The sequence below is a fragment of the Neolamprologus multifasciatus genome, chromosome 19 (assembly GCF_963576455.1).
Source record: "Neolamprologus multifasciatus chromosome 19, fNeoMul1.2, whole genome shotgun sequence".
Lineage (NCBI taxonomy): Eukaryota > Metazoa > Chordata > Actinopteri > Cichliformes > Cichlidae > Neolamprologus > Neolamprologus multifasciatus.
This window is the reverse complement of record NC_140457.1, coordinates 20,389,029-20,416,854: the sequence shown is the minus strand read 5'-3', so window position 1 is coordinate 20,416,854 and position 27,826 is coordinate 20,389,029. Positions and strand designations below refer to the sequence as shown.

General features: G+C 42.7%; 1 protein-coding gene across 5 annotated transcripts in view; it reads right to left on the bottom strand.

Moving 5' to 3' along the window:
• LOC146496525 (latent-transforming growth factor beta-binding protein 2-like) overlaps positions 1 to 19,143 on the bottom strand; it is a 90,783-nt gene extending 71,640 nt beyond the window's left edge. For 2 of the 5 annotated variants that reach the window (XM_085142507.1, XM_085142510.1), the window contains exons 1-3: positions 18,165 to 19,137; positions 15,469 to 15,542; positions 2,206 to 2,476 (exon numbers count right to left, since the gene is read on the bottom strand). In XM_085142507.1, the coding sequence (XP_084998633.1) occupies positions 2,206 to 2,476; positions 15,469 to 15,542; positions 18,165 to 18,634 (815 nt within the window). In that variant the 5' untranslated portion in view covers positions 18,635 to 19,137. Of the gene's footprint in view, positions 1 to 2,205; positions 2,477 to 15,468; positions 15,543 to 18,164 lie in introns of all 5 variants that reach the window. The other 3 variants (XM_085142511.1, XM_085142509.1, XM_085142508.1) reach the window with 3 other exon arrangements.
• Positions 19,144 to 27,826: the final 8,683 nt, after the last annotated feature.

Sequence of the window (27,826 nt, the reverse complement as noted above, 5' to 3'; positions counted from 1 at the left end):
TCATAGCTGGGGTATTCATGATTCAGAAACACTGTTGGCTTCGAAACAATGTTGAACCTGCAGCCGAGTCTCACTATTTATCCCAGATCAGTGAGTCAGGACGCAAATATGTCCTGTGAGTCAAGAACAAAGCAAACATATGCATAGCAACTGTGCAATCTTCAGAAGTCTTGTATTGATTAAAAGATTTACTATGACTTCAAGATAATTGTTTTAGGAAGGAGGATAGGGAAAAAAACTCTTTTATGAACCATCTGCCAAAACATTTCGTTAAGTTTTATTGTGCTACCACAAACACGTGCATAGTTCATCCAGCATAATTCCATAATACTAGCGAAAAAGCTCAAAAAGACACAAGACCCTGGCAATTAGCAAGAGGAGCGCCATAAATGTCAGACATAATTGAGAATTTTTCAGTGGGTTGGTGGAGAGAAATTACCCAAATGACAAATTGTCCAAAAAAGGAAATGATGACCTCAGTGCCCAAACGAATTATGGCACTTAAACTGACTTTGAGCGGATTAGAAAAGCACTGGGCCCGAGTCCAAAGTAGAGCACAAATTGACAAGATAGGTCTGAAGCTGTAAGCAATAAAAATCCATCAAAATATTCCCGGAAACAATTACTCCATTTCAACATCATTGACCAAAAATATGGCTCTAGTCATGGTAAAGTGATTAATCAAACCAAAAAGTATTTTCCAACAAGATTGGAACTAAAACAGTCAGTCATCCAAGCCAAGAAACTATTAAGCCTGTCTGATTAGCAGTCTTTGGAGAATTTGCTGAATGCACTGTGAAAGAGGCCTTCATCTGAGCAATTATTAGCTGGATACATTATAGTCGCAAAGTTATTCCAATAAATCCAAGAACAAGCAGAACTGGTCAAAGCTTAAAGAAAGAAAAGAATCTCCTTGTACTATTTTAATACTTTTGTACCACGCACCATGTTAGGTTTTCCTACCTTTTACAGATTTAACTTAATACTTTTCAAAGCAAGTCAGAAAATTCGTACTTGCTTTATTAGATATTAGTTCTACTTAGTGTGCATTAAGGATTTAACATATGAACCCAGTCATCTGGCTTGATTTATTGCAATCTGTATGAGAGCAATTGTAGCTGAAATAAATATCTCAAAACCACAAGAGCTGTATATTCACATGCATTCAACAGTGAAGTGAAAGGAAAAATCTGATGATGAAATAAAAAAAAAGCAGGTTGAAATCTTACTCTTTATTTGCTCAGATTAGTTTTTCACACTCTCAGCTCTCTGCTCAGTTCAGCTACGGTTCGTCTGCTGCTCTGCACAGTCAGCAACCTGCCCGGTTCTCTGTGTCCATAATCTGCTCTGTCACGTCTCAATATTCCATCTGTGTCCCGTTCAGCCTGAAATAACTATTCGTCTTTTATCTAACTACAGTCTGCTAGCTGCTACACGAATGACAACAGATGGCTAATCTGGTCATTGCTAATAGTAACATGTTAACACTAAAGATAACGGTTTAATAGTTTCGGTGTTGTTGAAACGGTATCTTTACTGACCTCTGAAAACCTTCATAAAGTGTTCAGTGTTATAAACATTAACTACTTTAGCTTTTCGTGAGCAGAGGAGCTTTGTGTTCGTCTGTCCGTAGCAGTGATGTGAAGTTGTGAGTAAGGTAGAAGATGCAAAGATGGCACTGTTTGCATCAATACTGCTGCAGGAGTATCTTAATAATCTGAATATCGTTTGTTTTGGGGGGGGGGATAACCAACCTACTAGCCACTGCATCACCGTGTCCCATGAATCGCTGTCCTGAAGGGAAATAAACTAAAGTGACAAAAACATTTTTTGTGCCAGGCTGCTAAAATGCTTTTAAATTCCCTGTAACATGAGAGTTAGTCAGAGCTCATTCACAACTCTCCAGTGGCCAGTTATGAATTCACATTTTTTAGCTTTTCTCATTTTCAGCTTTTTTTAAAAAACTGATATTGAACCTTCTACACTTTCTTGCACTTTTCAGTAAATCTAATGAATGAAATAATAAGTTATTGCTAGTTTGTTAGCTGACAGCTTGCAAACCACGAGTAGTACCTGCTGTATGTCATAACCTTTCCAGTGTGGCAGGCCTCAGTTTCTAGCTGAGAGAAGGCTTTAGTCTTCTGAGCACTGGCAAAGCTATGGGCTATTTCTGCCTAAAATAAGAAGAGTTAGGTAATCACTTACGCAGTGTGGGCTGGCTGTCTTGTAGTCGAAGGTCGTGTGGTCTTGGCCTTTGTGGTATCAATGGCGTCTCTTTCTGAGGGCCTTTTCTGTGATTGGTCTTTCTGGAAGGGGTTGGTGCCAGGTTGAACACGCCTCAGGGCACCTCTATCACGGATGTACACCTGTTCTGGAGCCACCTCTTCACAGCGGGCGCCCTGGAAGCCTGAGCGACACACGCAAGTATGTGGCCGGCTGCATGAGCCACGGTTTTGGCAGGGGGGCTGACAGTCAGCTGAAGAGAGACCACAGATGGAGATCAAGTTATCAGCAGGTCAAGTCAAGGCATGTACCCCCTGTGTACGAAAGGGCAGAAACAGAAAAGGCTTTGCCTGAACACAAGGGTCCACTTTAAATTGATTTAATCGAGGGGCCATTAGTTTCACTTTTTAACCAAGTTGCTCCTATTCCTTCAGCAGAGCCCCGACCTAAGAGCCTGTAGGGGCTGTCAAGTACAATTTCTCTTGTGTTTTAAACTGACCTGTTTAGTCTAAATGTATATAATCACTTACATTAAATCCTTACCCAATTTCACTCTGAGGTAAAGCCTTTAAGACAAGTTCATGGCTCTTTCCAGTGAAGCTGGTATTTCTATATACAGAGCTTTCCTAAAAAGACCTTTTGTCTCTGATCTAGAGTCCAGTATGTGCGTTCACTATAGCACAGCCAGTTCAAAAAGGTAATAAAAGAAAGCAATCATAAAAAATAAGCAAATAGGAAAAACTGTACAGAAGGCCAACTGCAAATATCTGACACTTCATCAAAGAAATGTCTTGTAAAGCTGAAAAACAAACTAAATCTGATGGGGCTTACGGTACTTAAGAGATGAATGTGTGCATAATATTTATCAATAGTCTGAAAATACAAAGTACTGAGGTTATTTCATGGTCATGGAAAAATAATCTATGTGACTCTACAAGCCCACCCATATCCTCCAGACACTTCAAATACTGAAAAACACTGTGGCACGCAACTTACAGGAAATTCTGACTGATAATAATATTATACTGATATTTTGGAGTGAAACTTGAAACCAATTTTCAGCAATTAAATTTTTTTGATGTATTAATATTTGAATATTACAGTTTTATCAGGCAATGTTCTTGACATACATGCATACAGTACTGTGCAGGTCTCAAGCTATCCCTCTTTTCTTCATATTTTCCTACAAAAATGCAAAAAGGGTTCAGAGATTTTTAGAAACATGCAGACATAAATGGAAGAACAGAGTCTGCACAATTCTAACAAGCTCGAAAGTCAATGTTTGGTATGATCACCTTATGACAGCCTAAACTCTCTTATCCAAGCATTCTTGCTTGTTTAAATAGTCTTCAGGAATAGTGCTCCAGGCTTCATGAAGGACATTTAAAGGTCTCCTTTCGGTGTTGGCTGCATTTTGTTTCATTGTCTGTCAAGACAATCGCACATTGCTTCAGTAATGTTGAGGTCCAGGTTCTGGGAAGGCCAGTCCATGTTTTTCTATCCAGGTATACTTTTACAGTATTGGTACTGTGTTTGGGATCATCGTCAAGCTGAAAACTGAAGCTGTTGCCCATCAGAAGCTCCAAGACACAGCCTCCACCATGTTTTACCAATGGCTGGAGACATTCCCTTCCTTAAGACAGCATTTTGACAGCCACCCTTCCACTGACACCATTTCTCAGGAGGCTTCTATGAACAGTCGATGGATCAGCTGAAGGACCAAGTCCTATATCAGGTCTTTGCTGGTTTTTTTGTTCTCTTTCTTAAGGAAATGACTTTCAGATATACTGTTCTTTTAGGCCAAATACTTCCTGTTTTGTCACTTGCCCAGTTTCCTCAGACTTTTTTAAGGACACACTGCACACTGTGCCAAGACATGCCAGTCTTTGCTCCCATTTCTTTAGTTGAAAAATGCCAAATTACCCTGAACAAGACTCAGTCCTGTCTATTGCACATATGGTGTATTAAACACAAACAAATATGCAATAACTGCTTATTAGTAGGGCACAATTAATCGTTAGAAAATCGCGATCTCGATTCATACTTATGTGCGATCTCAATTCGAAATGACAACGATTTTAAAAAAAAAGAAAAAAAAGAAAAGATGGATTGGATTTATATAGCGCTTTTCAAGGCACCCAAAGCGCTTTACAATGACACTATTCATTCACTCTCACATTCACACACTGGTGGAGGCAGGCTACAGTTGTAGCCACAGCTGCCCTGGGGCAGACTGACAGAAGCGAGGCTGCCATATCGCGCCATCGTCCCCTCTGGCCGACACCAGTAGGCAGTAGGGTAAAGTGTCTTGCCCAAGGACACAACGACCAGGACAGAGAGCCCAGGGATCAAACCGGCGACCTTCCGGTTACAGATGCGCTTCCCAACCCCCTGAGCCACGGTACAATTGTACCGCATTTTGTTCCGGGACATAAGCTGCATGAAAACAAGCGCTCACTCTTCCTGCTCAACAAATGACAAAGGCGAAGGCTTATACCACGTGATACAGAAGTCAGCTGGCAGGGAAAAAACAACGGAGAGCACGTGAGAGATGACGAAGCTGTAAAGGCCAAGAAAGTAACAGGAGAAAATCCGTCCCGGTCAACCACCCAAACATCAATAACGGGAACCTTATACAGCGCTTCCCCATACCCGTCAAACTCCCGCAGGCACAAAGAAATTACGGAGGCTATCACTTATCACCTGACCAAAGATATGGCTCCCATCAACACTGTTCAAAACGAGGGATTTAGGAAAATGATCAACACCCTAGACCAAGGGTCCCCAATCTCAGTCCACGAGGGCCGGTGTCCCTGCAGGTTTTAGATCTCACCCTGGGTCAACACACCTGAATCACATGATTAGCTCATTACCAGGCCTCTGGAGAACTTCAAGACATGTTGAGAAGGTAATTTATCCATTTAAATCAGCTGTGATGGATCAAGGACACATCTAAAACCTGCAGGGGCACCGGCCCTCGTGGACTGAGATTGGGGACCCCTGCCCTAGACAAACGCTACACAATGCCGTCCTGCAACTATTTTAAAAATGTTGCACTACCTGCTCTATTCACGCAGTGTCGAGCAACGGTGGAGACGGAATTACAAGCAGTACAACATTTTTTAGCAACCACAAAATGTGAGACATTTATTGTTTTTATGTTTATTTATTGTTTTTATGTTCAGTCTCAACTGTTACGAAGTTGATGTGCAGTTAATAAGTGCAAGAAATATTTATATTGGAAAAGAAAATCGTGAGAGAATTGTGATTTATGCAAAATCGTGCAGCCCTGTTTATTAGCTTTCCAGAAGTGTATTTCATGGACTCCTTAGCAACTTGCCGTAAAGATGCTACCACAATGATTTGCATACTCTGCTACATGTGCTACAGACAGCGCTCAGTGGAGGCACGGCTGCTCAAACTTATGTGGTGATGTCAAAATTCGTTTTCGAATTGCTCCACAAAGTTTTCATATTGACTGTACCACAGGATATTTATGTTGATACCATATATACCATATATATATCAATATCGAGCAGCTCTAATTTACAGATAATAAGCTCTCAATCTCTGGATACGAATGTATGCAGTTGACGGCCCTCGAGGATTCATGGCATTATCCTCAAACACTAAATCGAGCCACTGGTCTGTAGTGGCTAAAGCAAACAGCGGCGCTCTGTCAACATGGCTATGGAATGCTATTGACACAGATGCTGGAGTGGACACTGACAAATCACAGGCAGGAACGCAGCCACAGCTCTTGGCAGTGAGGAGCGCTGGCAGTCAGATGGACCCCACTGGGTGCGAACGGCGCTCTACCTGCTGCACACTTCCTGTTATTGCAATACTGGTATGACTTTGGACATTTTATGTTTCCTTTTAGTCTTGAGCGAAAGCACAAGAGGACCAAGAGGATGCTGTTTCTGATGACAGGAGATCAAACTGACAGGAGGAAACATGACAGCGCTGTGTAACAACTGTGGCATCACACATTTACTTTCAAAGATAAGATATGAGTGCCAAATCTGAGTTTGTAGCTCTATATTTTGGTTTTCACATTAAAGCCCTTGAATAGTTAATTGAAAACCACTACATTATGCATCGTCAGGCTGTGGTATGATCAGAAATCCTAACAAATTGCGGATTAAATATCAGACATTCACCGCTCTTTTCAGTTTCATGGTGGAGCACATTTTATTTAGACCACCTAATTCATTTCTTTTTAATTACTCTGAGGAAAATGTACACCCCATTTGATGAAGTGTACACATGGGAAGAAATGTGGTTGTAGATTTGTATGACTTGGTATGTGATCCGAATTTTCCATCATGGGATAAAACAGGGATTGTCTGAGCTCTACTTGGCAAGAATCAAAATACATCATCTAACTAAAGCACGGGCTGGCTGGATGCCACCGTCTTGTCCGGAGTCTGCTTAACCTCAAGTTTGTGGATGAAGCAGTGGATCAACTAGGCCACAGATTCCCGGGACATTGTGCTGGAGGGACAAACTAGGTATAATCAAACTGTATTCTTCAAATAAGCTTTTAGAAACAAAATGACCAAAGTGCACGGAGGGAAAAATAACCGATTCACGGCTGGCTTACGATGAGATATGTTCAATCGCGTGACCCGATTTCAGCTGCGAGGCGCATAATTGACACCAGACAAACAAATGCTGCCTGTGCTGACAGCAGCACAGGCAAGTCAGTGACTCTGGACCTGACATATGCCCCATACGAACCTCACATAGGCCGTGACGCCGTATACCGTGGGTATCTGTGTTGTCTCTGTGCCCTGCCTCTGGGCTGTTGAGCACATTGTCACAGTAATTGCTGCCTTCCAGATTTGTCTTGCACATCATTAAAACTAATTGCCTCGCATTCCATCCATTTCACAAATATGCGCAGCAATTATTACTTTGCGAGAGTAATAATAAAATGAGAATCCATTGGAAATAAAAGAGGAGAAATGGCAAACATTCCTGGCATTTGCCGCTTCAGCCTTAATTATGAGTGAGGCAGACGGGCCAAGTTTTTGGAGTTTGCGTCCACATCCAGTCATCTGAAAAGAGGAGGGCTGCTGGACGGGTATCGAAAGCTTTGATCGATGAGCGCAAACACGCTGATCCACACACATGAGAAATGAAGGAAAAAATCTTTAGTCTTTAATGTCCAAGTGGCATCTTCAAGGAAGTGCTTGACAGCTACGGTTAAAGCAAATCTCCATCCAAAATTCACTCATGCAGTGAAGAAACACTTTCCTTTAAATTGCTTCATTTGGGAAAGTTCTTGTTTGCATAATAACTCCTCACTAATATATAAGCAATGCCAGGGGTTTTACTGTTTATAGTTTCTTTATTGGGTTACAGTTACCTCATAACTTCAGGTTTGCATGTGCACGTAAGTCAGACAGATTCTTGTGCCTCTTCCTCTGGTCTCTCGTTTCCAGCTCAGCGCTCGTTTCCAGCGCATTACAGTCCACCAGAGATTTGCCTTCCCTTCTCTCTGATTCAAAGTAACACAACCCATTAAATCTTTACAGTCCTTTCATTCTGCAAAGGGTGACCTGAAACCATATCTGACACAATACAAACTTGTAGAAAAATCTCCTCGCTTTACACAGGTCAGAAGAGCAAGCAAGAGGTAACCTGACATTTCTGAAAATAATATTGGTATTGAAAGCCTAATCACAATAATCTCGGGAAGGACCCGCTACAGGCTGAGAGCATTATGCACCATTATGAGATTTAGAGGCTGAAAGCTGCTCTGGAGATTAGAATTTAGTACAATATGATAAAGGGCTCGACTACAAACCCTGAATCTCAGAGGCAGGAAGTTGGAAAATAAGAATGAAAGTGAAATTTGAGCAATCTCCGTCCACATGCATGCGGACGCAATGTTTGCGAAGAGGCTCGAGATTCTGAAAGTCATTCAGAGCATCGCAGGCATGAGTAAAAATCTTGTGACTCAACATGTAGTGGGGTAAACCTCATGTGATGACAGCAGGAGGCTCTTTTTAGGAGTCACCACAGAACCTGACAGATCTCATGAAATAGGTCAAGTGTTCAGGATTGCGGGGGGCCACGGCGAAGAGACAAGCTTAAAAAAATTCCGCTCATCTGGACTCCCTGTCCACTGAAGAAGTAAGAATTGGTCTATTGAGCAGTTAATACAATTGACCTTCAATGCTAACCATTTCAAGTGAGTGTTAATCTCTCCGCAACATGTGATTTCCACATGGCTGCTGGAGCGAGTGCCATCATTTCATGCATTCCCCGAATGCTAACTCTGCTGTCTATACCCAAACTGCTGTTACTGTAACTTTGCAAGCCTTCATTAAATGCTCATAAACAAACATCTCTATTTTTATAATCAAAACCATAGGGGGAGTGCGCCTGACGCTGTGTGACTGATCCCATATTTTCTCTTTGTGGTGAAGCTTACAAGGGTAATATTTCACTAAATTAAGGTGCTTCTGTCATAGATGTGCAGTTACAGTCACAATGTGGGTTTTTTTTTCTTTGCTTGTTTGTTCCAGTACAGTAGTTAAAAGCTTTTCTTTTCCAAAATCTGTGTGTGTGTGTGGAAGGGGGGGATTTGTTAACCTACATCTGACCCATGACAATGTATACATTACTTTTAGCCATGCTGCTGTGTGCCTCTGCCACGCCCCTCAATCTCCCACATTCAGCCCCTAATGGGTCACATGCTGGGCCAGTCTGTTGAGGATATCTGGATCGGGGGGGATTGCAGCTAGTAAAGCTGACTCTGTGAGACGTGGTGCTCTCCAAAAACCCACAAACCCCATCCTCGTGAGGGATCACAATCCCAACAACTTCCATATGGTCTTTAAGCAGGAGGGTGCCGTGATATATGGTTGGCTATGGGCTGTGGCCTCAGTGAGAGTGTGTGTGTGTGTCGGTGCGTGACTGAAGGAGAGCGGTGCTCGCTGTTAATGTTCATCTGTAAGTGTCACTCAAGCTCAGGCTTTCTTCTTGGGGTCGCTGAACGATCTACTTCAGCAGATGGACTTCTCGCAACGTGATGTCACGAATAAAGTGTCGCGTGTTAATGAAGAAGCTTTGTGTGACTAATTGCGCTCTCCCTCTCGCCTCTATTTAATTCTTAGCAGCTTATGAACGATGATAAACAAAAGAGGCATTTTACAAGGAGATGTTTGGGTCCAGACACTGAGCAGTGCATAATTTTCACCACACTTTTGTCTGTGGTAGCAATTAGAAAAACATGTGGTGTAGGAGGCCAAAACAGGGCCCAATTGCAACCTACAATGAGAAGCACCAGCTGGACTGGAGAAAACAGCACTCCTGGTTTGGGAAGACAAACTGAGAGCGGGCTGTCCAGTGTCTATGTTAATGATGGGGTCTGGGACAGTGGGGTGTGTATTGATTACAGGATCTGTCTAACAGGCCATAACTCTCTACAGGACTGCCAAAGGAGTGTCATGCCCCAGAAGTGTAAACTGTGCAACCCCCACAAATCCACACATATGACGCATGACGTCAACAGAAACACAAGCATCCTAAAAACCTCTTCCTGTTTTTGTAAAGCAGAGAATAGTGCTATGTTGGCCAGGATCTCGCTGGTATTAGGCCTGATGTCAGTTAAAATTCACTCCTTTGGAGTATTAATGAGTCTTCTTTTTTGAATTTGAATGACTAATCAGTGGAAATGCAGTATTTCTTTAGTGTCTTTATCTTCATCATATTGGTTGGGAACTAAATTCTTAGTGCTCTACATTAAGGGGATCCTGGAAATCCCATAGAAGCTTCACATTTACACATTTTCCTATCATCAGTAACTCTTCCGCTGCCATTAATAAATAAAATATTCTCATTTTGCACAAAATAGACAAACTAGGTCACCTACACATTACAGGAACCCCTCAGACATGGAAAGCCATGCCGTGAAGCTCCCAGCACACAGTTTCTGTGCTGATGTTAATGCCTGAGGAGGTTTGGAACTGCTCATGAATCAGCAGAGCCACTGTGACTTTTACGCACCGTGGCCCTCAGCACTTTGTGACCCCGCTCTGTAACTTTAGATAGTCTGTAACTTGAGTTGCTGTGAATGCTTCCACTTAACAATAACACCACTTACAATTGATTGTGGAAAATATGTAGGAGGGAATGTCATGAACTGACTTGTTGCAACGGTGGCATCCCATTATAGTACCAGGCTTGAATTCAGAGAGCTCTTTAGAACGACCCATTCTTTCACAAGCGTTTGTAAAGGAAGACTGCATGCCTAGGTGCTTGATTTTATTCAGGCACCTATTCAGTGAGATTGAAAACACCTGAATTCAAAGATTGAAAGGTGTGGCCCAGTACTTTTATCCATACAGTGTGTATGTGGCGTGTGTAGACAAGGGTGCAAATCACAATAACACTACTGTGCAAGTCTAGATTCTTCATTTCAGCATATGTCAAAAGATTTGACTTGATATGACTTGATATGTCTAAATATGTCAAAGTATTGGGAGTCACAGACTTTTAAAAAATAGAAGTGATGCAACAAATATGCTGAAGCAAAGATGGCAGACCTGCATTTCGGGGGAACTGCTTTGGAGGTCAGAAGACACGTGCATGTACTTGTTTCTTTGCCAGCTGCTTCCCACATGTTATAACAAAGATGAGCATTAAATGCATTTCACACATAAGATCAGGTTCAAAAATGAAGTGCTGTGATGAATAGATAGACAAAGAAGGCGGCATGGTCTTATACTTTTACGGTGAATGCAATTAATGAATTAATTTATGAAGAAAAGGCTTTGTAGGAAGGGATAACCATGAAATTTTAAACAGCAGGGTCGAGCCTTTACTGTACTGTCGGTGTTCCAGACAGGAAAGTTGTAATCCTGCTCAAGCTACCCTGGGGATATGATGGAATCAGAGAAAAATGTTGCTTGCTTTATTTTTTTGCTTTGAGAGGAAAGTTACCTTGTGGTGGCAAAGGTAAAAACTGAGGGAGAGCGATTTTTCTGCACGAGGAGTTACTTTAGAGCCAGGATGGTGCTCTGAAGAGCACAGCAGGCCAAAGAAAGCTGGAAGGGAATCAAAAAGAAACTCCTTTCCACCACCTTACACTCTGTCAATCAACAACAGCCTAAGAGACTGACAACAACTTTATTCCTCCATGTGAATGAAGCACCTTTCATCTGCCCCCTCTAAGAGACAACAGGGTTAAATCAGGAGCCATCTGTGGGGTCACGCTCTCACTGTTAGCCGTACTTGCAGCATGTTGCCATATGTATCACGTGCTTTTGTCAAAACACTGTGATGTATAGTGGGGTGAAATTAATTCTGCCGCTCAATCCAAAAGCGTATGCTTCGGGGAGCACTACGAGCCGGGGGTATAAAGAACGGTAGTTCCTGTCAGTGCTGCAGTTACCCTGTCCCCACTGTTTCCTGCCCTTAAGTATTCTATATTGTCCCATGCATTCACTCTGTGTGTGGCAAACCATGCCATTAATCTGATTAGTAAAACAGCCATCAGCCTTAGAAGCCAGAACAACCCAGAACAACTTTAGTGCGCTCTTTTAAAGCGATCCTTTTCAGCACGCGGAGTGAAATATTTCAACAGCAGTTGAATATCTATTTCTTTTTCTTAAATAAAGAACATCTGTCTTCTCCCGTCTTCTCTGCTGCCATAATGAGGTGTACACTGTTCAATTTTAAGTGACATAAGTATTTGATGAAATTTTATAAAGATGTTTGTGTCCTTTTCCTTGTTGAGATTTTCTTAACATTTCAGTTTGGCTTTATGAGAAAATACCTCACCTATTTGTAAAATCCTCATCAGCTTCAGCTGTGTTTTATGTTTTATGTTTAGCTCTAAATGAAATGTATATAATAACTGGTGATCATCGGCATAGTCACTCAACACATGAACTCAGAGGGTTCAGATTGGGACCGTGCTTTCTCATATGTAGCACACAAAAGAAGATGGCCTTCCTTAGAAGTGTTCTCTCTGCTTGAAATACTCAGTTTTGTTGTTTTGTTGAGGAACAGGATGGAGCTCAGACTGAGCACACAGGATGTAACACATATGACGACCACTCGAATTCACAGGTCAGTTCTCACATGGTCATAAACGGACATCACACTGACTGCATGATCCTGGGCTAGGAAGCACTGAATGCCCTGTGGTGCTGAGCTGACCATTTGCATTGTAGCAAACAAGCTCAGGGCTGCAGTCGTCATGCTAACATTATCACTCTGTGCATATTAGCAGGACTGCTTTAGGTGCAGCCCGACAGAGCATCTGCGGCTGCTACTAAACAAACTACAGTAAACTGCTTCCATTTTGGCACAAAAAACCCCCGTGGGAGCAATCCGTAGTACCCTATCCACAAAATGATTTACTGCCAGCCACATGAGCGCAAAGATATGAGTGGAAAAAACACAGTAATGTGATTTAAATCTACATTCTGGTTACAGGGGGCTTTAAAAGTTTGGGTTCTTTTTTTCAAAACGTGTTTTAAACCAAAACTTTAAAACAGTAATTTTACGCTGGTGTACAAGACATCTAATTGAGGGTTACTGTATTTATTCTAAAACATGCCAGCAGTTCAAACTTCCCCTCTAATTCCATATCTAAGTATCTCACTGTTTTGTAAATAGTGGTTATTTAGAAGCCGGTGCAACAGATTTGTCTGTACTAAGCAAACATGCTGCTTTCTCTCGTTTTTTATGGTTTACTACTTATTGATGTATTTAGTGAATGCCTTGTCAAGCTGTTGGTTAAAGCAACACTTTAAACTGATGGAAATTCTTACGTTTTAGTTAGAGATCTGACCATGAACTATCTGCAGGTTTCCATCTGAGAGCTGCAGATAGTCACGAGGTTGTTGACAGCACCAGTAATGGAGCACACTGTCTTATAACTAAGGCAAGGCTGCTGCTTGGCTATTAGTAGTGAAGCTACAATATGGGCTCCCTCTGCTCCTTTTTTCTGTGCAACTGCACTTTTGATGAACAGATGTGAATCATCACACTGAGGAACTAAGTCTTAAGTGCTGACCCAGAAACAAGATTCCCCATTTAACTCACCAGGAGCTTCGATTCTACTTACGAGTAAACAGATGGAAATATAGCCAAGCTTGCACCTGGCCTCACTTTACCAGCCAAACGCAACACACGCACACATCTTTGGTTATAAGCCACCATAAATAAAATTAATATTCTTTAGGTAAAACGGTGGTAATAAAAGCCTATAAGCTTTCATCTGTAATAAAGGCAGTTAACTTCACCAGAAGGCGAACAAGCATGACACAGCAGAGGAAATGCAATGTTCTTCTCAATGATTCAAAGCCTTAGACCAGAACTCGCTGGCTATTTTTGGCACATGGAATTTGCTTTAATACATAAACAAGTCTGCTAACCATCAATCCTGAACTTGAAAACAGAGATAGTCAGCACCAAACCTTCCAGGATGTGGGCAGGACCGAGGATTTAGGGAACCAGATGACGATCTCTAATCAGACGCACGACCGAGACTGAGACGTCAACCTTTTAATAAACACGGCTCTTACACGTAAAAATAGGCGCACTCCCGGGACGACCTGTGATCCAGTTCCTGTCACGTTTTCTCTGACCTCAACGCAACTGAACAAGGAGGTATTGTGAGGAAAGCGTGATTCTAGACACTGAATGCAGCCTCGCGGGTGAAGCCCTCAGCCGCCACTTTGTATTAGACATTACTTCAATCCCTTCAGTGAAAATTTCCTAGACACAACTCAGCCACGTTATGTTTTTACTTCTTGCTCCCGCCCGGCACGTTTGTTCCTTTTCTTTCCCCCACTGTGAACATGTTTTCTCAGGTTGCCCTCTCCCAGTAAAGCAGGCTGTATCTCGGGCAAAGACGAAGTATAGATAGCCTGAGCTTGTTTTCCTCCACGGAGGTCTTCTACGTGGGGGCTTCCAGTCCGCGCTCCAGTCTGGGGCCTTTATGTTGGCACCTTGCCGGCTGTGGCGCTTCACTCAGCTGATGATAGCATAGCCTCCAGTCAGACCTGGGTCAGGGCCAAGCTGTAAGAGGGTCCAGATGGTCAGACAGTCCCCTGGCCTGCTCAGATCCACCGCCTTGTTTAACATAGGGGCGCTAGGCTGAACCTGTTATTATCTGACAGATTAAAAGTATTTACTCTTTTAATTTAGGTAACTCCAGCTCCACATTAAATGTAATTTACGCCTTGGTAAGTGTGCCTTTAACTCTGCATTGAGGGAGGGGGGAAAAATGGAGGGAAGCTTTGTGTTGAGCACGAGGGAGGCAGATCTAATAAGAAGACCGCTGGAGCCAATCAGCTCGCTGTGTACCGGCTGAAATGTGCGTGAAACGGGGTTGCGTGTGTGAGGGGGAGATAATTAGCAGAAACAAAACAGAGAAAACAGTAAACAAGTCCAAAAAAAACCATGGCCAGTTTTACTGCTAGATAGATGTCACTTAACAGTGTGGGTTTTACTGCGCTTGTAAAATTTAAAGATAACTTTTACTAAAAAAAAAAAGGTTTTCATTCCAACCTGTTATTTTTGCAAGAACCAAATGTGGAATGAGTTGCAGCAATCTTACTTTAGGATCATCTGAAATAGCATGTCTAAAAAATGGATTTTCTCCCAGAGATAGTCTATATGCAAGCTAAAGAAAGAAACAGCAACACTGTTCGGGCTGACAGGCGCTTTTTCAGCCCGGGTCAGTGTTACATTTTAAAGATATGGCTCTGTATTCATTCACAGCCTGTGTCTTCTGTTCCACTTTTAATTATCTGGTTATTCAATACCGCTGCGGTCGAATAAAAAGAAGCAGCAGTTCCACCCATAATTAAGGACTGCTGTCACAAAGACAGCCAAGTGCTAAGTGTCGGTAATTTCCAAGCGAGGGTCTTACATGAAAAGAAAAAGGCAAACACTGCATGATGAACATGACCATGGGGGCAATAACACTCAGGGAAAACTTTCATAGGGCAATTCCGCTTGACAGGATAGTCATTAGTAGCCATTTACTATGTTATTTTTCAGTCTGAGGGCCTTAGATTGTAAAGCCTCTCTGTCTGCAAAGTTTACTAGCAGAGGAAGTTCTCTTCTATATAATGCATGTCAGTGTGCTTGTGTGCCGCTTCACCAATTCGTGTGTCCTCGGTTGCCAAACTGAGCAGCCAAATCAAAGGATATTCAAGCAAGGTACGTTTATTTAAAGTTTACACTGGGTACTGAGTTAACGACACTTACGTTTTATGCAGCGGTTGGTTCCTGGTGCCAAAGCCCAACCAGAGCAGCACTGCTGACCTCCACAGACATTCGGCCTGAACAAAAGATCACAAAAGACGGGAAAAATAGGGTGAAATAAAAGTTCTTTTTCTCAGGTGTTAATCCACAAGGCAATAACTGTGAGTAGGGTGAACCTCCTCGCATGACAAACTGATCTGATTGCAAAGGCTGTTAAGGGTTTCAAATCCTTCTGATGTGGCTAGGCTATTGATAGGAACAACTCGGAGATTACGCTATAATTGCATTTTATTTAATAATGAAAAAAAAAAATTCAGGGCAAGTCACGAAACTTTATCTGCGTGTGGACCCACAAGTCCCTCGTGCTGTTATGCGAGAGTCCAGGGTGAAGACAAATACAGAGTTATCTGAGCCCTGGAAGGATTAAGCGAGGCATACGGGACACGAAAAAACACCCTGCATCTTCTATAAATCATAGAGCAAATGAGAGATGACAAGTTTTAAACAGCTATATCTGGATTCTTTTACTCGTTAATCCTAACTGGTAGTCCAGGCCAATTTTTGCGGCGAGATAGATGAAAAGGCACCAGACCGCAAGAGCAACTCTGGGGCAACAGTCAACACGCTGGCATGGCTCTGTGCCCCATCATCTTTTCACAAGATATTACAGTAAGTGGATGTCTGACTCATGGTGATTTGAGAAGATAACGGGGGATTGACTCATTGACCTCAGTTGGATCGCGCTCAGTGGATGCTCTGAGTGTTACTGAGGCGTCACAGGGATAAAATGCAGTTATTTGGACCCTCTGGCAAGCTTAGTTTTGTCATAAATCAAACACATCAGGTCAGGCTCGTGCCAAAGACATCAGTCATCACGTTCAAATTCCATCAAGGGATTTATGCGTGTAATGGAGACCTTTATACAACATAATTAGTAGCATGCCCTAGGCTAAAATATAGGTAGATAACACCTTGTTCGCACCTTGTTATATTTTTATTTAAACCTCAACATGAGGAGGCATAGAATTATTTCACCGCTGAGCTATCTGGATCAATCACCAATCTGACAGGTGCAGCGAAAACAGAAAGAGGAGTCACACTGAGTCAAGTTTAATGTAAAGGAGAGCTAAGCGAGCCCAGCTCTGCCAGTGCTGCGGGGTACGGTAAATGAGCGAGTGGGAATTCCAAAGAGGAAATGTGTCATGCGAACACTTTCTCTAACAAGCAGCAGATGATTCATCTGAACTAATAAGTGTTAAAATCACCACGCAGACTACTAAAAGGTAATGTTCCCGCAGATTTACGCAACGCCCACCTTTATGTTGCTCGAAAAACTCAAAGAACCCCATTCATTCAACACTGGAATATGTGTTTTTGGCAACGTCGAGCAAGGCATTCGCCCTATCCTGCAATAAAGCATGTTGGATCTAATCCTGTACCGAGCAATTTTCTCTGCACGCTGCTTTAAACAGACAGCACCTCGATGTCTGAGTGATGGATTGGTCCGAATGTGCTGGTTTTTTCAGGTTTAATGGTTCAGACCAAAACAACATAACACATCTGCTACGCAGAGAGAAAGGTACATGTGAGCGCTGACATCATCATATCCTGTCTGTGAAGCCTCGTGAGTTTAGTGGGGCATGCTACTTCTCAAGGTCCTGCTCACCAAAGGCATTACAGTAGAGTCAGTAGCAAGTAGGTAGCTGGGGTAGCAGGCTGTAAGTGCATATCATATGCAGGCCCATCTATTTCTTCTAAACAATCCTCCATAACTTGGACATATCAATAATAGACCTGTTATGCCACACAGAAGAAATGCTTTATATATATTTTTCTGTGACAGCAGTCCAAGATGAGCCGTTCAAATCTCCCTCTGATTATTATGTAAACATTCACCCTCCAGTGTGTATCAAGCTTTGTCCCAGTGGAACAAACAGGAGTGGATGCAGGAGGCTTCATTTAACAAAAAGAAAAGAGGTCTAATATGGAAACAGCCCGTTGTCCTGTTTAGAGTTTAACAGAGACCCAACAGGAGATTTGCAGGCTGGAGCGAGTGCCACTGGAGAAACAGGTGTTTCTGATCACCGAGCAAATTTTTTAAATGCTCACCAGCCAACGCTTTGGTGGAGCCACTACAATACATGGCCACAGGCAAAAGCCTAAAACTGGAGCACTCGCACTGAAGCAGGCTGCAGCCAGTCTCCTCCTGCAATTTGAATATACTGTAATGTGTAGTAATGGGAGGAAATGGTGATAATGCAATGTTAAATAGTTCAAACACAGTTCACCCATATGCATCACATTTGCTGTTCATTACTGCCGCCGCCACATCAGCCCAGTAATCAACGGTGTTTGACCTCAGCTATTATTTCATGTTCTGCCATGACCTTGATAACAAAACCCATACGTTATTAATATAATAATTCATATTTAGTTGGCTTAAAGCTGTCACCTACTGGTTGACAAATTAATGCAGTATACAGAGTGCTTTGGGGGAATGTGCTGATTTACCTTACAGGAAGAAAGATTACGGTAAAGGGGCCACCATCACTTTACAGTAAATCACAAGGACTAGTCGCTACAGCTAAATAGGTCACACGTTCCTCCTAAAGTAGCCCACTGCTGCTCATCCAGAGTTTGATAAAGCAAAGTAAAACTTTTAGACTGCTGACAGTGGGGAACTTGGCCGTCACTCTTACCCGATAAGTCGCTTAGTGCTGGCAGAGCTGTGCCTGCTGCTCTGCCTGCGGTTCACTCTGTTTCGTTGCTGCTGGCTGGCAGGGTGTCTGGCGGTGCGCCGCGCACCATCCCTCGGCGCAGAGACAAGATCTTCCCCGGAGGTGCCAGCAGCATGGACCGGTCTTTCTTTGGATATGTGCTTGCGATTCTCCTGAGATGATGTCCCCCTGGGCAGGCGGACCAGAGTCCTCGACTGACTGGTCCCAGGTGAAGAGTCACCGGATGTTCTTGAGGACGAACCGTCCCGCGGTCCCCTCGGCGAGTGACCTCGACTGATCCCCCGGGACTGCAGCTGGTCCCAGACCGCCCGGCCTGCCCCCACACCCTCTTTCCTCCCACCTGCCGCGTCCCTTTGACTGTCACCAACTCGCACGAGCACAACAGTCAAAATCATTAAAAGAGCAAATCCTGCACGGTCCATTTTGGGCATGCAAAGTTTTTTGAAACTACCGCGTAAAAGGGCACACGCGTTACCGTTTCTATCAAGAGCCACTAAAATAGGAGCAACTCAAAAAAAAAAATAAAACGAAGAAGAAAATAGAAATAAAACGAGAAACCGTTTTACACGAGCTCAGCAAGACCGCATCCTCTCCCAACAATGAAAAATGCCCGGATACCTCTTCATAATGCCCAGGTAAGACGTAAACAGAATGTCTTCAGGTTATCAAGTCTTTACTTTTCTACAGTCCGAAAACGGAGACACTATCAGCTTTTTTCTTTCCCCCGCGCTGAAAAAAGATGCTGTTTTACGCAAACATTATTCTATCTGCGTCTCTTTACTTTATGTTGAACAAGAAAAGAGGGGCAAAGAGAGCAGCGCGCTGGCTCTGGGCTCTGAGGCTGTATTCTTACTCTAAGTGAGAGAGTTTGAATCGTGCTCGCATGAGTATCACCACCTCCTTGGATCTGAAGTCACTGGGAATTTTTGTAGGGATTGCATGCGCTTTGCGTGGAGAAACTCCCCCTTGTCGGATGTATTCTTGCTTCTACTTACAGCATCGCTCGGTCCATGTGCCCACACGCACTTTCTCTGCCAAGTTACATGTTGTTGCTCTGCATTTCTTCGGAGCAGGACCGTTTTATGAATGCAGCTGCATTAATCATTACCTTCAATTTAAATTTAAGTTGACAGCGTAGAAAATATTATACAACTTCCAGATGTTTTTTTCTTCCTTTCGCAGAGCTGATTGTTTCATTATTTCAAAGTCACCGTTTTATGATTATTTTTAATTAATTAGGCTTATTATTCTATTAACCCATTTCTGTGGTAGGACACACTGTGAACCATGTAAGGGCACTTTAAAGCTAATTTACAGTGGTAGTGTTAAGCTTTTATAGATTGCAGGATATATGTAAAACGTGCTTCCTGACCATACACACACATTTTGATCTGGCAATAAAAAGCTCACAGTTCAGACTCCCTCAAACTGAAACCTTGGAAAACTGGTCAAGTTATGTAACATCCAATTCATCTCCTCTTTTCATCTGCTGCATCATCACTTTCCCTCTCACTGTCTGGAAATAACACATTTCTCTTCTCCCATAAGACCCTAAACTACCCAAAGAGAGCTGGCTCGCTTCTCTCATTCAGCCCACAAAGATGCACGCCTGTCTCTTTCATGAGCGCTCTCCTTACTCCCTAAGCACCATTACCACTCACAGAACTGCCATCCAAAACACACAGAGTGCTGTTTTCTACCCATTCATTCTTTTTCCCAGCCATGAAATATCCAAAACCCCTGAAAAGTGACGTCTGTGTTCCCTTTTTTTGTTAGCGATCCATGCAAACTAAATCTGTGAAGGTTCGGACTGACCACTACAATTGATTACAGCTTATCTTCTAACCCATACTAATCTAATTACAAAGGATGCCACATTTGTCTTATGCTTCTCTAGCTTGCTGCCTGCTACTGTACCCTATTTTTGCCTGATAACTGTTAAATCAAGCATGCTTTCCTAATGCAGATGGCAACAAAAAGATCACAGCCATCTGACCCCAGCATCCATGAGGGTTACCCCTACATGGACAGACAGATCTCCTCAGTGACCTGTGCGAATGAGCAGCTGGCTGCTGCTCAAGTGTTCCTTGCTGAGTTTAAATCAATGTCTTAATCTGTTTCTGAGTCATGTTACATGCTCGTGTATCTGTGTAGGGCAGACGTTGCCAACCTTTCCTGGCAGGTGTACACCCGTGTCACACTTAAATACCTCCTTATGTTCCAGTCAGTTGATTAATTGTTCTACCACTTGGATTCTCACTTATCGACAAGAATTTTAGACAGTTACATTTAGTTTAGTTTTATTTATCAGCTACAAGAAAATATGTCAACAGGTTATCTGTCCAACGCCTTTAGTTTCTTGTCAAAAATCCATAATTTATGTTCTTCTCAGCCATCTAAAGAAATTTTCATCTGAACTACTCCAAACTTGGGAGGTGTGTTGTTGGGAGACCTGATTAAGTGCATTCGTTTCACATCGCTGTGGATTAATTGTGGCTCGCTGGTCTTTGCAGGATCTTTTAAAATTAAGCCACATTGGAGGGGCTTTGAGCATGAGCGACATGTTTAAGGTTACACCAAAGCATTTTAATCAGATTTAAGTCCAGACTTTGACAGGGCCACTCCAGAAACTTTCATCTTTTTTTTTAACCATTCAGACGAGGACTTGCTGTTGCATTTACAGTCACCGCCCCCTGCAGAACACAAGACTGCTTAACCTTCAGGGCATGAACTGATGGGTGGACATTTACCTTGGGTGGCTGTAGCTCAGGTGGCAGAGCAGGTCAGCCACTAATCAGAAGGTCAGTGGTTCGATCCCAGGCTGCCTCCTGGCTGTATGCCAAATATCCTTGGGCAAGATACTAACCCCATGTTTGCCTACTGGTGTTGGTCAGAGGGCCCGGTGGCACCAGTGTCCGGCAGTGCGTCAGTGCGCCCCAGGGCAGCTGTGGCTACAATGTAGCTTGCCATTGCCAGTGTGTGAATGTGTGTGTGAATGGGTGAATGACTGAGTGTAGTGTAAAGCGCTTTGGGGTCCTTAGGGACTAGAAAAGCGCTATACAAATGCAGGCCATTTACCATTTACCATGCAGGCCATTCAGGATTTCCTAGTAGAGAGCTGGCTTCATCAATTACATCAAGTCGTCCAGGTGCTAAAGCAGTCACAGACCATCACACTACTACCACCATGTTAGACTGATGGTGAGAGGAACGTTAGGTAGATGCTCTTCGGCTATCAAAGGAACTCTTGATGCAAACTACTCCAAACTTGGCAGATAGACAGATAGATCTATATCTGTTTATCTATTAGATAGATAGATAGATAGATAGATAGATAGATAGATAGATAGATAGATTCAGATTACCCTAGATACAGTCTTTAACATACCCCTTAACTAACCCTTGTTTGGGAATCATTAAAAATTTGTGGAGCAACAATGTTATGAAAGTGGACTTTAATGTGGGCCAATTTGATAGGCTTCAATTTGCAGCATCTGGAGGAACTCTAGAATAAATACCAGGAGGATGTCTCTGGCTATGACCGACGCTTCTACACAAAGAGTCCTTTGAAAGCTCTGGCATGACAACCAAGCCACTCCTATCATCTTTCAAATGCAGAGCAGAAATATAACTGCATTACACTGCGAGGTTTCACACAAAGCGCAGGGTCAAATCAGCAAAAATATCCAAGTCCCATGACTGAACCGACGATCCGCTTATGTGTGCGTGCCTGTGTTTGATACAGCAAGCCTGAAGTGGATTTGAATTGCTTCCACATTATTAAGTGCTTTTTACTGTCTCACGTTCGATGGTGTAATCTTGGACAAATAGATGGAAGCTGATTAACTGCTGTCAGCGTGAATGTCATATTTGCATCAGTTTAGTTGACGGCCTTGTCACTGCTGCACGAGTGAGGGGTCAGAGGTCAAGTGTAAGACACAAGACAGCTAAGCAGTATCATTACCAGAATGTAGGGCTCCTGTTATAACCAAGTATCAACTGTGTATTCTTAGCCGCTCCTCCAGAATTTTAAGTGATCTATGTGAATCGGGCTGTTGTATTGACTTTCAATAGAGTGCACTAACAACAAGGAGCGCCAATCTCTTCATTAGCTACCTTTTGCTGTTTGTATCAAAGACTTCAACTCTCCTTTCTTTTTGCCCGGGAGCTAACATAATACTGACATTGTTCAGACTGGGCAGCGGTGAGGACCTGAGGGAAAATGTGGAAAAAGGAGGGTCATTTTGGCAGAAAACCACTTTGTAAAAACTCGAATTACGTGCTTTATTGATGTGTTATTTTTCATTGAACATGGCAGCTTTTCCTTAGAAGGATCATTGCAGAAGTTCTCCATCACGCTTCATAATAGATTGAGCACTGTACATAAAACAGGCATTCGCACAACTAGAGGAAACAGTTAAAGATAGAGCAGGATCAATCTAATGCACTTAGGGCTTGGGCTGCAGGGTCTTTCCCAGCTTGCGTGAACAAAGAGCTGTCAGCTGGGTAATAGAAGTAGGTCACATGGGTGTTATTTAAGACAACCACCTTCACTTTGCCTTTCGTGATATTCGTACTTTTTATGGGTGTTACAAGTGCAGCCGTGAAACAACTGAGAAATGCGTGCGCGTTTGCCTCCGAGCCATACTGTACGGTGCTGGATCTAGAGGGAAATCTTTCAGCTCCATCTGCGCTTTCAAATGGCGGAGCACTCCAGAAACACGCGAACGTCAGACAGACTGTAGCGCCACTGGCAACGTTTCTGATGCATGTCATAGCACTGGCAACGCGTCCACCTCGCATTGCTTCACGGCTGAGTGATCGGCTCTTTCATTTATGGGTGTGAGTTGTTAAGTTAACAAAGACCTTTAGCTGACTGGAATGATGAAAACTGTAACAAAGATTAGATTAATTACTTCCCTTTTACAAATTATCCTTTTGCCCCTTTCAAAAGATTGGCTTTGATACAGAAATAATTATGTATTATAACCCTTATTGCAGCACAGTCTGTGAAACGGAGAAACTCCTAGCAGCAGAACTGTGTATAATAAACAGTATAGTAGACAAAGACAAGACATTCATTCTTGTACCCGCTAGCAAATGAACCCCCGTGGAGCTTTTGCACAACTTCTTGAATATGTCAGTAGACTCTGGCTTCTGAGATAGAATTCTAAGAAAGAAAGACAGTGATTCAATCTAGGTACTTGAAAAATTGATTTCATCTGATTGGTTTTGTCTAGACCAGGTGTGTAGAGCCCACTTTAACCTTAAGTGGGCCGGACCACTGAATCTCCTCTTTCCGTCAGTTCAACTAGTTATAATACTAAGACTACAGGTATTTAACCAACGAAGAAGTTTAACCTAAGTGGTATGGTGTGGTATGAGCGGTCATGGGGGAGGTCTTTTTATCCACGATTCACTATTCGCAGAATCACCGATTTCTGGAACTTATTCATGGAAAAATTTGTCTATTCACAGATTTTTTGACTTGACAGGCTATTAGCTGGCGTTTGCAAAGCAGCCAATCCAGGAAAAAATCTGGTACATTAAGATTAAAGAGTCGGAGAGAAGGAAAACCGTGGATGTTAGCTTCTGTAGTAGTGGGAAGATGGTTTCTACTGTGCGTGATAAGAGCATTGTCAGGTATATTTGGTGTTAATAACGCTTATAACTTGATGTTGACTTTTATCAGTAGGAAAGATTTTCAAACGCATGTCCTCGTTAATGTCTTTGCCAGGCTGATTCTGGCCCCCGGGCCTCGTATTTCACAACCCCAGTCTAGATACTTCTTGGTGTTAATTTGCTGAATAATGTATGCTACTTGAATTTTGATCCAGAAATCAGATAATAAATGTAAGATTTATATTTGATTACGCCAAAAGTCCTACATCACAAAAAAGAATATAGAAGATTCCTTTGGATTCATTCAAATGTAAAATTCTAGGTTATGACATTAAAGTTGCTGCCATGTATTGTTGTCTTCTTGTATGGCTTCAGTAGGCTGTGTAATATGCTGCCTTTGTTTTGTTTTTTTTCTACACTTTGGTTAAGTGTCTGCTGCTCCACTTCAGCCTGAAATTCTCTCGTGCAGTCCCTCTGTCTCTTGAAGTTTGATTTAAAAATGTCTCCAATGAACAATATGCAGAATGATGTCACACCGCTGCATGATAAATGCTGCTGGAGCGGATTCAAAGGGTGGATCACGCTGGCAGCCAATTAGGTCAAATAAGAACATGCAATAACTTTCCAGAAAACATACATTTTTTCTAAAGATGTGGGGGCCTTCTACTCATTAGCCAGATGTAGCCTAAAAGATTCAGAAATCAGTCACAGCATAAATCAGCACTGGCAGTAATGTCTAAATAGGAGTGCGATGGAGTGCCCTTGGTGACATGCATTCTTGTAAATTCTGAGTATTCAGTTCACAAAAGAAAAAAACAGCTGAGGGAGGAGTTAATGTGTGCGATAGATCATTCTGGCGTTTCAACCGGAGCTTTCTTCCTCCTCTCTGCTCCTCCCTTTCAATTTTCCTGGCCCCTTACCCTCGATTTAAGCGTGCATCTCGCGCCGCTGGCCCGAGTCCCTGGAGCTCTCTTCCTTCTGGTCCCCTGGTTGTGACCTGGCCGCAAGGCGCTCTGGGCTGACTCTGTTGCTGTTTTGTCTTGAAGGGTTTATAGATGGGCCGTGCCTCAAAGCTTCAGCCCCTATTCTCGTTGCTTTACGGCTTTACGCTGTCTCTACCAACCGACCGTGGAAAATCAAGGTCAAGCATTTTCCACATTAGCAGCTTTACCAGGAGGACAGAAATGGATATCTGCTGCATTTGCCCCTCAGCCCCTTACCCACCGCAGAAAAACAAACTGCTCCACACGTGTATCTCGCAAAAATGATGGTTCTGTTCATCACGTTTTCATGACACACAACAAAGAAAGATTCAAGGGGTGATATTAGATTAGGTATTTTTTAGAAACTGGGTCAAAGGTGAGACAAGTACTTCAAAGTACATGCCAACTGTGTGGCACCAACCTGGCATCTTAATTCAGGGAGTGCACTCGAAACAAAAGGACTATTTTTTCAGTGGGAAAAGTTAAAAAGCAATAAAGGAGCGATTTCTCCTTCTTCTTCTTTTACACTTTATTAGTGTCAGGTAGCGTCTTATAAAATAGACCTTACATCTGAAAAACTGCTGTTCCCATTAGAGTCCTTTAATTGCCTCCAGAAGGTCACGATGATTTAAGTCAAGTATCAACAAACAGCCTGTAATGTTTATAATATGGAAAGTATAGGCCTGTGTGGTAAATAAACTGTACATCTGCCTTTAAATCTTATCTTTATTTACAGCAGTGTCAGCTGTAACTCACTTTTTTTGTTGCTTTTTAAACCTTGTTTTGCTGCAGGGTTTTTTAGTTCACACGTCAACTGTGTTATTTTATTTCACCCCTAAGCCACCCATGTGTTAGTCTGACTGCATGCACCATAAAGCAAAGATTTAACAAATTGTCAGTTGTTTTGATATTAAACTGCAGGCCTGTTGAGTAATGCAGGTTAAGTTCTGTTTATCTTTACTGCTGGGAATGGATGAGACATAAACCCTATTTGGTGGCTGACTCACTGATGACACGTGCTTCCCAGCCTTCAACATGACAGCACATAAACTTGGTATGGCGCTGGAGTTTGAGGCAAACTAATTGCTAGCTGTGTTTTGAAGGAATAATCTTCTTTCCATATGCAGCACTCGTGTAATGCTCGTGTTTAAGGCCTGCTAGTCCTGCTGCACGGGCCTTATGCTTGGTTAGCTGTGAGCAGAGAATCATGTGCTCTCTTCAGCAGTTAGGAGAATGAAAAATCTTCTTCACTGCCCCCAATTAACAGTGAAGGTCGAGCGCCAGAAAGTTACGATGCGATTTAACCCCCCGCATGAGGTCAATTTGACCTGAATAGCTTCCTATTAAGCATGATAAATTTGTTATTTTTCAATCCATTAAACCTTTTCCCCATAGTCCATTTAGTCAGAACAAACCTCTGGCCCACCATAGCCTAGTCTCTGTTTACCACAAGCAAACTTCAAGCAAAAAGGGGATGACACGACGATTAGCAGAGATGACTTCAAAGTGCTCTCTGCCACAGGCTTTTGTTAATTATCAGTCGCCAGTGTTGAGTGCGTGAAGGTCAGTAGGGTAACATCAACGGCAGCATTTAACAACGGCTAAACTTTAGTCCAGTCAGTGGAACAGCTATCAATGAAACCTTGTTACGACCATGGGATCCATGGGACTGGACTGGAGGGATGCAAGGTTCAGGGAGGAAGTCTCTCTGACTACCCTGACCTGTCTGCGAGAGCCCTCCAGGCAGACAGAAACTGAGGCCTCCAACAGATGTTTGGGAAAACTGCCCCATTCATCATGGCACTTTTCAGGAATGTCTTTGAACTGTTTTTTAAATTAGTGTCACATTCATCTTTGGCAGAACCAGAGGACTTAGATAGATAGATAGATAGATAGATAGATAGATAGATAGATAGATAGATAGATAGACAGATAGACAGATAGATAGATAGATAGATAGACAGATAGACAGATAGATAGATAGATAGATAGATAGATAGATAGATAGATAGATAGATAGATAGATAGTCCACCATTGGCAGCAACAACGTCAATAAAGTGTTTTTGAAAACTGCCAATGACTCTTTCAAAATGCTGTGGAGGAATTTCAGCCCACTCTTCTGTGCTTTGTCCTTTTTTTGGTGATTTTGCTGGTGCATTTCTGATCATTGTCATGCTGCATAATTTAACAGGCCATGAACTGTTGGTTGGACATTCTCCTTCAGCATTTCCTGGTAGAGAGCAGAATTCATGGATGGATAGATAAAAAGAACATCTTTTAAGTCGGACTTCTTGGATGTTTCCCATAACTGCCCACTTTGTGAATCACACCCATGAGAGAAATCTTGGACTGGTTATGTTATTGAGCAACTCTGTCTACCATTGCCCCACATCACACTCAGCTTCAGCTACAGTTCTCATGCATAAACATGCACACACACATTGGCATGGTGTAGTGTGAACTCACGGCATGGCTGCAGGGTCTCAGTCAGCCCATGTGGAACAGCTTTTTTGCTGTCGCTCTCCCATGCTGCTGCAGCAGTGGGTTTTAAATCATTCAAGGCAAAGCTGACAAGATGACAATGACAAAACGACACACAGAAACTGTCACCAAGCCAAAGCAACAGTTCTCCACATTAGCTCACAAAATTTATTTCCTCCTGAAATAAAACATGGAGGAACAAGCATAGAATTTATTCTGTGGACTGTCTTTTGTTAACATTCCAGTTCACTGTAATGTAAAAGTATTCATATGACTCTAACCCGGCCTGCCGGTACAGCTGAGTTTTATACCGAGCGCTCAGTAGGGAGCAGGAAGAGAGGCCCCGTGCGTCCAGAGCCTCGTCTCCTGAGCAGCACTAAGCACTCAGCAGGCTTCAAGGGCGAATGTTCATTAGGGAGCCAAGTTTTAATAAGCCCGCAGACAGACATGCTGCTAAACAGCCTCAAGTGCCAGAAGAGGTGAGTTTACTTATCGTGCTGATCCTCATGACTTCATGGCATCATGAGCAATGCATC